Raw genomic sequence first — 12,291 nt, forward strand, 5'->3', positions numbered from 1 at the left:
CTGACTCTTATCTCGCAGGAAAGATCTTTCAGTTATTGTGGGTAGCACCGAAAACATGAGCTCGGCGATTGGCACTGCTGGAACCGGTGAGAAGAAAACCACACGTGTCAAGCTCTTCTGCAAATCCACAGGGCACGTCGGCTTGGCTCCCACCTCCCAAAAGATGTTGGCAACGCAGCTGGAAAAGGCACAGGGAAGGATATGGATGGTCCAAAGGTAGCGTATGACTTTGGATGGGCTTTGTTGAAACAAGATATGTGGTTTTAGTACTCACCCTCTCAACAAACCATAGCACCCAGCTCAGCACTGCACCGGTATCAATATGACAGTCACCTCCATGCCTGGATGGTTTTCTGCCCTTTTGAGTAGCTCGCTGTAAGCCTGCACTTACCTCCGACTGTACGCACAACCCTAACACACTCAAAAAACCCACTGGTGCCAGGACATGCACACAGCCTGAATGGTATCTGCATCAGCTGGCAATTGTTAATCAGTGTATCTGGCAACGTTTTGCACACTCAAATACAGATGGCTCAGCACAATGCCGTGTCTCCACCTCATTATACACCTCGCTCCTACTGCTTTCAACACACGCTGGTGCTCTTCTCAACCCAGGACCATTCCCGCGAATGGTGGGACCACTAATGCCCCACCCGTCCCATCGCTCACACCTGCACCTGATGCTCTGGGTCATGGGGATTTATTTCAGTAAACGAAGAAATTCTCCTCCTCATTTTCCCCTATCAAAGCCAACTTTTGAGAAAATAAGTACGTTACACAAAGTATTTTAGATGAACATCCCGACATGTTTACCTCAGCCTTTTCTACTGTGACAAAAAGAAAATAAAGGATTACAAGCAAATTATTTAATGCCATAAGGTTTAGCCAAATTTTAAGTGAGGATGACAGGTTTAGCATCCATGTAGAATTTTGAGTAAAATAAAACGCCTGCCTTTCTACGTGAAACCTGATTTTAAGTCACCCAAACTTCAAGTGATTCTTTCATCGCTCTTCCTATTCCTGTGAGACATCATAATTTTAAATATTGGATAATTGGAGTCTGCAGCTTGAAGGTTTCTTCAGAATGTCAGCTTCTTGCTTTTTGTAGACAAACTGATGACACTGTAGCTAATTTGCTTAATTAGTGATTTACAGAAAGATCTCTCTATGAGAACGTGAAACCCTTCAAATGTAATGCTTTAAGTGCAGAATCAAGAGAACAGCCATAATGATTGTTCAGTCCCATCTTGTACGTATTTTTGGGCCACACTATTTCTACCAGGAGCTCCTGCGATTGATGGCATTATACTTCCTAAATACAAAACTGAACTCTGCAAGAGGCCAAGCGTTATCGTCCCAAGCTTTTCCTAACAGGACGATGTTGCTTTTTAAAAAATCGCGCTGGGATGAGAAGGAAAGAAGTCAGCACAGAAAATAAACACACACATCCAGATGCCGTCACACAGCCCAGAAGAGTTTTCCCCTTGGCTTCAGCAGCTTTGTTTCTACTGCTCTGTCTTTCCTTCGCCCAAGCACTTGGCTTTTGCTGACCACTGCATCCAGGCACACAAATCCTTCTTCTAATGGGTGCTCCAGTACCGTGGAGCACAGGGAGAAGGCTTGCACAGATGTTCATTTTGTAAGAAACAATAATTCATGCAAATCCCTGCTCCAAGCAAATTCCACAGTAGTGCATCTTATCACAAGCCAAACAAAAAGTACAAATACATTTGAGAGCCGTAAACCTGTATTAAAAGAATTTGCTCTTGTTACAGCTTGAATTTCCCCCTCTCCCTCCAACGACTCAGCCAGTAAACTATCCACTGACACTAAACACCAACCAAACCACTAATTCCACCCGTGCTAATAAGAAGCGTAAACCCCAACTGCAATACAAAGCAATGCCTGTGGTAAAGTACGATAGACATACCACACTCCACGTTCACCCACGGTACTTTCTTACACGTTTACAGTCTGAATAAAGGCAAGAACAAAATCCTGTCCGTAATGTTGGTCTTACCAAACATCTCACCGGGCTCCAAAGCAGAGCATCCAACTTTGCTATATTTTGGGGATTTGCAGATTGCAGAGGTTTGTTACATTGGTGGAAACTCAGAGACAGCTCTCCCACCTTTTCAAGCTTGTAAATTGAAATGTTATGAGTGTGTAGAGCAAAGCCTGGAAACACATAGGGTTCTCTTGCCTGAGTAAAGTCAAGACGGCTTTTTGAGGTTTTTTGACTGCCACGGGAAAGGTCGACTCACATTTTGGAGTCTGTATGGTGACTACGGTGAACACTCCTACTGCAAGAGGAGGCAGAGACCAGCAGTGACCATTGCACCACCCTGATGATGCTTCTGAGCACAACAGCCATGGCAGAAATGACCCCGTAAGACAAGAATTCACATACTAAAGTGCCATCAAAACTACTTATAAATACATTTAACTCTGCACACAGTTGTATTTTCTTTTCCAAGTTTGTCCAATAGTTTAGTGCTTTCAAAATCAGGGATTTTCCTCCATTTCATTAATCAATAATTGAGCGCACTCTTGCCACATTTGGAGATAGACCAGCTTTCCACAGAATCTCAAGATGATGAGAATAAACTAATAAAATATATTTTTAGGGTTTTGGTTTTTTAGGAGGCAAGTTAGAACCTGAATTCCAACTCAACCACTGCATTTCAGCAGAACAAAAAAATCCCTGTGCTGAGTGCTCTCAAGTAAGAGTCATGCCCCTTCCAACTCTGCACCAACAGAGACCTTATTATCCTTTGGGGGAGGAAGTCAGATTTTTTCCACTTAGTTACGTTCCCAGGTAGTTCTTAAATAAGATTTCCCTTCCCCCTGTGTTTAAAGGGACACTTTAACACAATTTAATGCTTTGGTCATGTGCTGCTCCATATTGCCATCGTTGTGTACTGAACCCTAAAATAGAGCAATGACTGGCCGGCCGCCAGTGAGCACAATTTTATTTCAAGGAGAGGACAAATGCCAAGATGCCAAAATTAACAATGCTTCTTCCTACCTTAATTAGCATAAGTAAATCGTCCACCTGCATGTCATTAGGAGCCCATAAAGGTTCTTCCAGTGGTGCCCCCTACAAACAAACCAAAAAAACAGCTTTTAAAACCAAAGAGTTATAATTCAGCAACATCTTTGGAAAACAGTATTTTCACTGCCGCCAGCAAGGTGATTCCGCTTCATTTTACCTATATGCAAAATGCAGCTTTTCATTATTGCTCAAGCTAGAGACACACTTGAAAAAATGAAAATAACTTCTAAATACCGAAGGCAAAATCATGGGAGTTTCCAAGGTTAAAAGTGCTTTTGGGCAGAGGCAGCAGCAGATGATTACAGGCCAGCAGCAGTTACAAATGAGACGGAAACTCTGATGTTCACAGCTTCGCTTGATACGTGCACTGCTGTTTAGGGTAAAACAAAGTAAAGTTTAGGAGGGTCCACACCTAGAAGTAGGTAATTTTTATCATAGTGAAGGCACCGTATTTGCCTTGGGCTCCTACAGTGAGAGTTTACCCAGCCACAAGCGGTTGGGGCATTTGAAAAAGTGGTTCTGTGTATGTTCATTTATTCCCATCCCAAGAAGAGGTCAGAAAACCACGCGGCAGTCACCAGGACTTCTGATGGCCACGTACCAGTGAGACAGCCACCAGCGGACTTCCCCAAGCCCAAACCTCTTTGGATACAGACGTTGGCTGTAGGGTCAAGTGCAATCCTAAAGGGAATGGGCTGAAGCTTGTTCCTGCTGTTCAGGTGACCTGCAGTGATGTTCGTGATGTTCTCACACCTCTGCACAAACCAGCCTCCCTCCTCATCAGCTCTTGGATGTGGGTTCCTCACTCCATCAGCAAAGCCACACTGCACGGGCTCACGGTTCACTCATCAAGTCGAGACCATTCCCGGTTGATCCCCACTTTTACACGACAAGGCAACTCGTTCCCCTTCTCTCTATCTCTGTTCTCCATCCCAAAATATTTTTTACCTACATCAGATTTGAGGCAGCAGCAGGCTCCTTGCAGGAGTTTGCAGAACCAACCCCTCCTTTCATTAATACCATCTTCTGGGCTGATGCTATAAAGTAGGAAATTAGAGACCTGAGGCAGTTCTAGATTTAGAGTTGAATATATTTAACCAAATTAATATTTTTTTCCTATCGACATCTTTTCTCCCCAGCCTTGGGCAGGATGCGACCCAGCCATCTGGTCTGTCGGTGCCAAGTAGCTGTGGAGCTCAGACATAATCCCTGGGTGATCTCCTCGCTGCTTTTCATCCTACTCAAGTGTTGACTTGAGCACTTGTTCAATTAGACAAGTCTCAGCACTTCAATCAGATGGGCGCACAAGGCTGATTTTTACCTCCACAGAGAAGAAAAAATCTGATTTAGTCGTGTGCAATAGAACCAGAAGCTTCAAAGCAATGAGACCTGGAGATCACATCTGCTCTGAAGTCTGCCAGAATCACTGCTTAACCCGAGCAGACCACCAGCAACCAGCAACTTCCGTTTTAAGAGAAGCTGAGAGAGAGAAGATTAAAAAGACATTGGATCTGGCAGGGGGGAGGAGAGGTGGGTTACTTTGCCGATATTTCTTTTTTAAGGCAATCGGAGAACGGCTGAGGTATCTGCTTTCTCTTGTCTCTGGCTCAAAGTGAGCAATTCATAGACGTGCCGAACGCGCTCGCTGGTCCCCCCGTACCACTGGCAATTCCTTCCTTGCGATCCAGCGTTTCCCAACACCTCCCAGCAATGCTGCTGTCCCGGGGCAGAGGGGTCTGGCGGCTGCAGAAACGCAGTCCAGCCATCTGCCTGTCCTCTCCTTCCTGTGCACTGGGGATGAAGTCCCTTCATCCTTTGGTTAGCTATATGCATATAAAACAAAGGGGTACGTTCTACGGGACCACATCAGGAAGCTGGCGTAAGCAGCTGTGCTATCAATATTTTCATGGTCAATTTATTCCTTCATTCACAAAGCTGCCAGATATAAAGCGCAGCCTGGGACAGTACTGAGAAGTGCAAGAAAGGTTGGAAAACTTTGCATTCACCTCCAGCTTTAGAAAGCTTTGATGGAACAAAAGACTCCCCTTCCCCACCGTTATTAGCATCATCTGAGAGTTAAAAGGGAATCAGAAACGAAGCTGAGTTTTTACAAAGCTTGGAGCAAGACACACGCAGTGTACGCTCATGGCTCCTTCCAGGTTGAGGCCAACATCTCGCTGAAGGAAAATCGTACACCAGAAGGTAATGACAAAAAGCAAATGCAAAGGCAGAATGAAAACAAAAGAGCTTATAAAAGCTTACAAAGTCATCACAACACATTTGAATGGGTTTTAGAGCAGGCTGTGTCTTCAGATGGCTGTAAAAACAGATCAGTACCAGAAGAAGAGAGTAATTCATGATCCATGACTTGCAGTGACTCATAAACTTAATTCCTTTTGACAGGTAAGGAGCACAGTGCAGGCATGCACTCAAGTCGCTTGAGTATGTAAGAGTAGAAACATCTTATGTCATAAGTACTTACAAGAATATCTTAGATCCACATCTGTTCTTAGAAATTAGTCATATGGCCTGCGCGGAGAGGAAACACGATTGCCAAAGAGCAAACGTACGACAGAACTGAATGGAGGAGGCGTGTCCCACATTCGGCTGTTTCAGCCCCGGCCACACACAAGTCCTTCCACTCATCTGCCGTGCCCTGACCCCACTGTGCCCCAACGTGCCAGCAATGTAATCTGCTTGCCAGATAATCCTCCAAAACCACGGTATCCTGAGGATCCGGTGCAGTCAGCTGACTGCGGTAAGCCATGGCTGCAACCCACCAGGCCTTGGGAATGGTATGATTACTATTTGTAATTATTACTTGTATATCTGAGTTGTATTTGTTTGGATGAAAGCAATTTAACCAGATAGACGTATACGCTGTTATAGCAGCTCAACAGTAAGGAAGGCACGCTGGCTATAGGAAGGAGCTTCCATTGTCTACAGCCAAAATTCAGTTTTCCAAGTGAGGCAGCATTGGGAAACCCGACACTGACCTGATCCAGGAGTTCCTGGACAATGCCGTAACGTAAAGCTGCTTCAGAAAGAGCTTCAGTTATGAAAGTGACCCTGGTACTCAGCAGCCAAGTGTCTTCCAGTACGGTGCTGTGCTGAAAGATTAAAGACTCCTACGCAAACCTTGCAAGCAAGGTGAAGGAGAAGGTCTACCTTGTGCTCTCGTATTTTAGATTCACAAGACAAAGCAGTTTCATCGGTAAGAATTGGTGGTGGTTTTTATTTAAACCAAGAAATGGAAGATTAAGAGCCTCATGTTTGCAAGCTCACCGGCAGGCTCCATCCCCTGGAGACGGACTGGTCCAAGGGATGGTCCATCAACTGGCAGAGCGCAAGTTAATGCCAGGAGAGAGTTCAATGCTTACAGCTCAACAAATAACAGAGGCAGCTTATCTCGTAGAGATTGGGAGCCCCAAAACTGCAGCTCAACTGGCGGCTTCCCATCAACAAACAGGAAAATGCTACAGATGGTGAGTTACATGCTTGGAAGTGAACAGCTCCTAGAACTATTCAGCGGTGTCCAGACACCCCAGCTGAGGTCAGGGCCCTATCATGAGCTATAAAGAACAGTGGGATGTTCCCTCCCTGAAAAAGCAATTCCATCTGCAAACAGTACCTACAAAAAGATGGATGGGACCATGAGAAAGGTACCATTCCTTGGTGTTTCTTCTCTCTTGGAATAACTCAAGCAGAAGGTCAGCAACCACACTGGTAGGAGAGCCCAAACGCAGTTCACAGCCTGGTACCCTGTTTTACCCACGATGTTAAAGCTGCTAAATCTCTGCAGCCAGGTTGTGCCACTCTCCGTAGCAAACAGGCATACTTAAAGTCACGGGAATGGATACGTTGGTGGACATGGTGGACCAGCAGGCATCCAAACCAAGAACTTCACTCAAGCTGCACATTTCTGCGTTGGATCATCCTGCTCGCTACGGAACAATTTTACGGCGCAACACCATTTCTTTTATAAAAACACGGAATGCAAACTCACAAACTAAGAGGTTTCTTTCAGAACCCCGCTGAGAAAGTGCTTTGGGAACGGCTGCACTACGTAAGACTTCAGACAATGACAGCAGGTTTGTTAATCGAGAACATTAATGGTATAAAACGTTAGACACAAAAATGCTCAAGATCTGGGGTTGGCAAAGGTGGCCTACAGTTACATGACTCCTCCATCTCTTATTAAAATAATTAAAATAAAAGTAAGGCAGGTATTAGTTGGCTAGACAGCCCCAAATCCCGCCGTCTGCGTAATCCACCTGAAAGCCAAGTGTATCAAGGCAAATTAAAGCTGCCTTTAATCCATGCAAATCTCAGCACAGGAATCTTTTATTCTCTTACCTCCTGCCGCGAGTTTAGTCCTGCCCCACAGCCCTTCGTGCTGGCAGAGCTGCAGGGCCAAAACAACACAAAGCTCCAGATTTTAGTAACACGGAGAAGAAATTTTGGACCTTTCGTGCATTTGGGGTGGACGCAGCTTCATGCTTCCCTGATTGGGTTGAGACTGAACCCTGTTCCACCCGTGCTTGGTTTAATCATATGTATCGACACACATAAATTAGGGCAATTTGCGCATAAATTAGGCAGCATCATTATGCTAATTGGGATGGTATGATCGTGCAGAGTGCGTTTGCAATCTGCCACAATCCTCTGGGACAGCGCTGCGAGTGAGCTGATGCATCTGAAAAGGCCGGTGCTCCACCAGCATCCCACTGCGGCAGGTACGGCCGCACGCCGACCCAACGCAAGCTTAAATAACAGAGGAGAAGGGCCAAGGAGACCTGCTGGGATTTGCTTCATGTGAAATGCTCGTTTCTTTTCTAATCTATAATGCTACCATCAAAAAATAACTCTACTTCCTAAATATCGCATCCTAACCTCCCCTGTGATGCAGGAAACAGGTCGATTTATAGATGGGGGCAGAGACTGGCTGCTAGAAAAATAAACCACCACGGTGCAAACACCAAGGTGTATGTAAGAAAAATAAAGAGCAGGAGACTGAAATTCCCTGCACTTTGCTTTATTAAAACCTAACGTGAAGAAACAAGTCGTCCTCACAAAAACCAGAGCTGCTGCACTTTACCCCTTCCAATCCCCACCTGAATTGCAACAGAGGTTGGGATGCTTGCTGGGATCAGGGTTGTATCATAGAGTATCCCTGATGATCCCTGCCCTAAAAGGAAAAAAAAAACCCTAAATCTTACCAATTGAACGAACAAGGGTAGCGGAGGAACAAATAAACTGCAAAGCAACAGCTTCTCCTTTTTGAGATTCAGTTAAATAGCCATACGTGAGTACATCTGCCTAATGTAGGTAATTATCAAGGTAGACCTTCAGGGTCTCTTACCAAAACATGGATTATTTTAGATAGCCTACAGGTATCCTGCAGCCTGAGCCCCGAAGGGCTGCAGGGCCGTGGTCGGTGTCCCGGTGCAGAGGACGGTGTTGCAGAGCTGCCGGTGATGCTCAGCTCCAGCTCCGTGGGCTGGGGAGGGTCTGGTGTTGCACCGCACCTCCCTCCTCCCTACGGGTATCAGGGGATGCTCCTGAAGTCATTCAATTTTCCTGCTAAAACTGGTCACTAATTTAGCTGCCAAATGGGATCATTGTGATGAAAAATCCTACCTATGGGACTTGAACTCTCTCCCTTCAGAGGGAATTTGAGCTTGGTTTATTCTCCAGGATCCAGCCAGGAGTTTTTCTGCCAACAGACGTGCTGGCACTTTGCCTGGCTAAAAAACATACAGCAGAAGAGCACCAAGTGCTAACCTACCACTAAAAGCATTAAAAAAAATCAACTTTGGGCAAACCATATGGTAACACTCACTGCGCCACAGGTGAGAGCAAATACAATACGCTCTGTACAGCACGAAGTAAAAATAATCAATTTTCAGAGAATAACGGTGCTTAAATACCAAACCAGCCCAAGAACAGATGCCCAGGTGAAAGGTTTTTAATGCCTTTGACCTCAGCGTTCCTGCACTTTTGCATTTCTTTGCTGCTTCGACCTTATGAATGTCAAGAGATGGTTTTTACAGCAGCACCCAGAAGCTGCCGAGCTGCAGCACGGGGACAAGCCATGCCCTGCAGACCTCCCGGGCTGCAAATATTACAGAATCCTGCGGAGGTACCTGGAGGATCAATGATCAAAGGCACAAACCCTGTTTACAAGCAGGTACAGCGAGCCCCCTAAACTCAACCCAAGGCAAAGGAAGCAGGGATAAAAATGAGTTATTGCAGGAAAGGGAAAACGAAGGTGAAAGGGTGAAAATACTAAAAGGGCAGGGGCACATGGGAATTGGGGGGTGCTCCTTAAGCAGCAAGAACAGGGAGCAAAATTGAGCTGCCCCAGCTGCCCGGCCAAAGGAATTAGCAAGGCACGAAGCAAAAAAACCTGCAGCCAGCTTCCTTCTGCTCTTCTGCAGCTTCCCTTGAGCGCAAGTGGCTGGGTGGTGGCTTTCCTCCCCCCCATCTTTAAGCAGAACCCTCCTAAGTAGTTTAGCAGTGAAAGCAAACTCATCTCTCCCTCCCTAAGAAGTAATAGGGACACTGGCACGGGCCAGCATCAGCGCCTTAGCCCCCAGTAATTCCCAAGCCCCTCCGAACACCAAATAGTTTGTCACAGCAGCAGCTTTAAAAACTCTTCTCTCCACCCTTTGGTGATAATTAGTTTAAGTCTGGCACTAGCAGATGAGTTTTGGATTGCAACTAAGCCAAAGCTATACGAAAAGGTTTTGTCCAAAGACTTTCCATACCGAGTCAGTTCAAAAAAGGAAAATACAACATACGAGCTGGCTGCACCATCAGTTTGAACAGTTTCTGCTGCTACGAAGGGAACACAGCAAGATTTAAAAACCAAGTTCAATAAAGTTATTCTTCGCTGTTTTATTTCCCCTTAAAGCATAAGACCAATTTGGTTTTGTTTCCATCACAAACGGTTTCTTTAATTGTTTCTGATGGGAGCACAATGCGGGGACCCGGCGTGCGAAGCTGCCCTGGCCCCTGCCAGCTCTGAGTGAATGGCACAAGGCGCTGATCCGCCTCGCTAAGGCAATTCCTGTAATTCAATTCTGGCAAACAATTCCTAGTCTGAAAACGGGACAGCATCCAATCGTTATCTCCTTTCTTGTAAAAAAAGAATTAAAAAAAATCCAGGCTATTTACTCTACCTGCCTATTTAGTGTACTGGCAGTGCCACCACGCAGGCATGACAGCAACAAATGCCGTCACTTCTTGCCGTTTTGCCTGTTGATGTTTCTCCTTTCATCCCAGCAAAAAGCATGTCAAAGCTAAACAAGCAATCAAGAGCGAAGAAAGCATCTGGCTGCTTCCCTGACAACTGAACAAGACGGCAGTTTTCAGAAGGTAAAGCTTTCCTACACTTCTAACCAAGGCAACTAATTTTACGGTTGGAGTCGATGATCTTAAAGGTCTTTTCCAACCTAAACAATTCTATGATTCTATGATTCTAATACACAGTCACCTTAATTTTGGTGCTGGTGCTTCCATACATCCTCATTAATGTTTCTAACCTCCATTCATCTGTACTAAACCACCCGAGGATTTCCAGCCCCCAAAATAATTTATTAAAGACCAAAAAACTAATCAGTTTTCCTGTAGCCGCATTAATTGTGGACCTATTCCACCCCAGTGCAGACACCAAACCCTGACTAAACGCATGAACCCAGCGTACCACGCAGAAACATACGTGAAAGGGTTTTGTTTGAATGGTTTTGCTCACCGCGACACACCTGATAAGAGCCTGCAGCAACGACACACCCAGAGATAAACCAGACGGGTTCAAATCTTCAAAACCCAATTACGCACCCTGAACGAGGCAGGGGGAAACAAATACATAAAGAAAGCACGCCGTGCGTAACAAGACCATTTCCCTTGGCAAATCTTTCTGCTTTCCTTTCCTCGCCGTATCTGTGCGCGCACGTAGAAATCGTTCCCTTGCATTTTCCGAGCTACCTCCTGGCTCTGCTCCCGTGGATGGGCTGCAGGGCTGATGCCCGACTCCCGGCACAGCAGCACGTCCAGGAGCACCTGGCAATCTTCTCCTGGTGCTTGCAAAATTTAGGTCTCGCTGTTTCTTAAGACTACTGGAAGACGCAAAGAGACAGGGCAAAGCTGTTTGAAAAAAGGCCTCCTTTACAAATTGAAGTGATATAGCTGGGAAAAAAAGAAGCCCAGGCATGCAGAGGTGGCCACTGACCCCGAGAGCCACGTCCCGGGAAGCCAGCGGATGCGCAACTGTATGCGAGAGGCATTCATCAGTGATGATTTGACAGTCAAATATTGGCCTATGGGCCGATATGGATATAAGTAGATAGGGAAACAAGCTGTGACCCTACCTGAATGCATCTTGGGAGGGCACATCCGTCTTCCTAAGCTCCGTGCCGGGGACGCTAGAGCTGCTGAATGCATTGTACACAGGGCAACACACAGCCCACTCGCTGAGGTCTCATTTCTAACCCAACAAAACATTTGCAACCTTTTTATTCCTCTTCCTCTTTTAACTTCCTTAATGAATAAACAAACTTACGAAGGAGGGAAAAAAAACCCCATGCGCATGACTCAGTTGTCCTCCGTGCAGCCCGGGTTTGCTAGGAGCAGCTTGCAAGGGGCAAGGAGACATGAGATTTTTAGCAGCGCAATGGGGACACGAGCTGCCACGGGGCAGACGGCGTAGCAGAACCACACATGCTACTATGAGGGCAATTTCTGTCAGTGCCTCGGGGCTGGCTCTGTTTTCGGGAAGGCATGTTAGTCCAAGCCACTCTCTGAACAAGTTGTATATCTGTTGGGATATACAACTTATTTACAGAAGGCTTGGCCATATCCTGTATGTTTTGGGAGTGAATGAACACCGCAAACTGGCATTCGTGCTTCTCATCCCTAGATTCCCCAAATATTTTGGAAAAAAAATCCCACATTCCCAATAGGCTGTTTCTTGCCAGCTCTTGAATTCAGGAATTTCTATGTCTAATGAAGGGGATACGTGGGCTACTCCTTACCCACACACCAGCCCAATACGGCAAACGCAGCCTTATTGCCTTATTGCCTTATTGCCACCACCTGCTCCGCTCACCATTGCAAACCACCACGATGGAAACCTCCCTGTTCCTGACGGGAGAGGTTTCAGTTTCATGACCCACACATTGGGTTTTCCTCCCCATAGTTTCACCAAACCCCAGCCCAAAGACTGCCAAGTCACC

The 12,291-nt window shown here is 45.9% G+C and overlaps 1 protein-coding gene across 1 annotated transcript in view; it reads right to left on the minus strand.

The window, feature by feature from the left end:
* PTPRA (protein tyrosine phosphatase receptor type A) overlaps positions 1-12,291 on the minus strand; it is a 99,338-nt gene that overhangs the window by 65,661 nt on the left and 21,386 nt on the right. Inside the window, exon 2 of the mRNA XM_059818250.1 lies at positions 3,029-3,100. Within this exon, the coding sequence (XP_059674233.1) occupies positions 3,029-3,100 (72 nt within the window). The remainder of the gene's footprint in view (positions 1-3,028; positions 3,101-12,291) is intronic.

This window comes from Gavia stellata, chromosome 5 (assembly GCF_030936135.1).
Source record: "Gavia stellata isolate bGavSte3 chromosome 5, bGavSte3.hap2, whole genome shotgun sequence".
NCBI classification, from domain to species: Eukaryota; Metazoa; Chordata; class Aves; order Gaviiformes; family Gaviidae; genus Gavia; species Gavia stellata.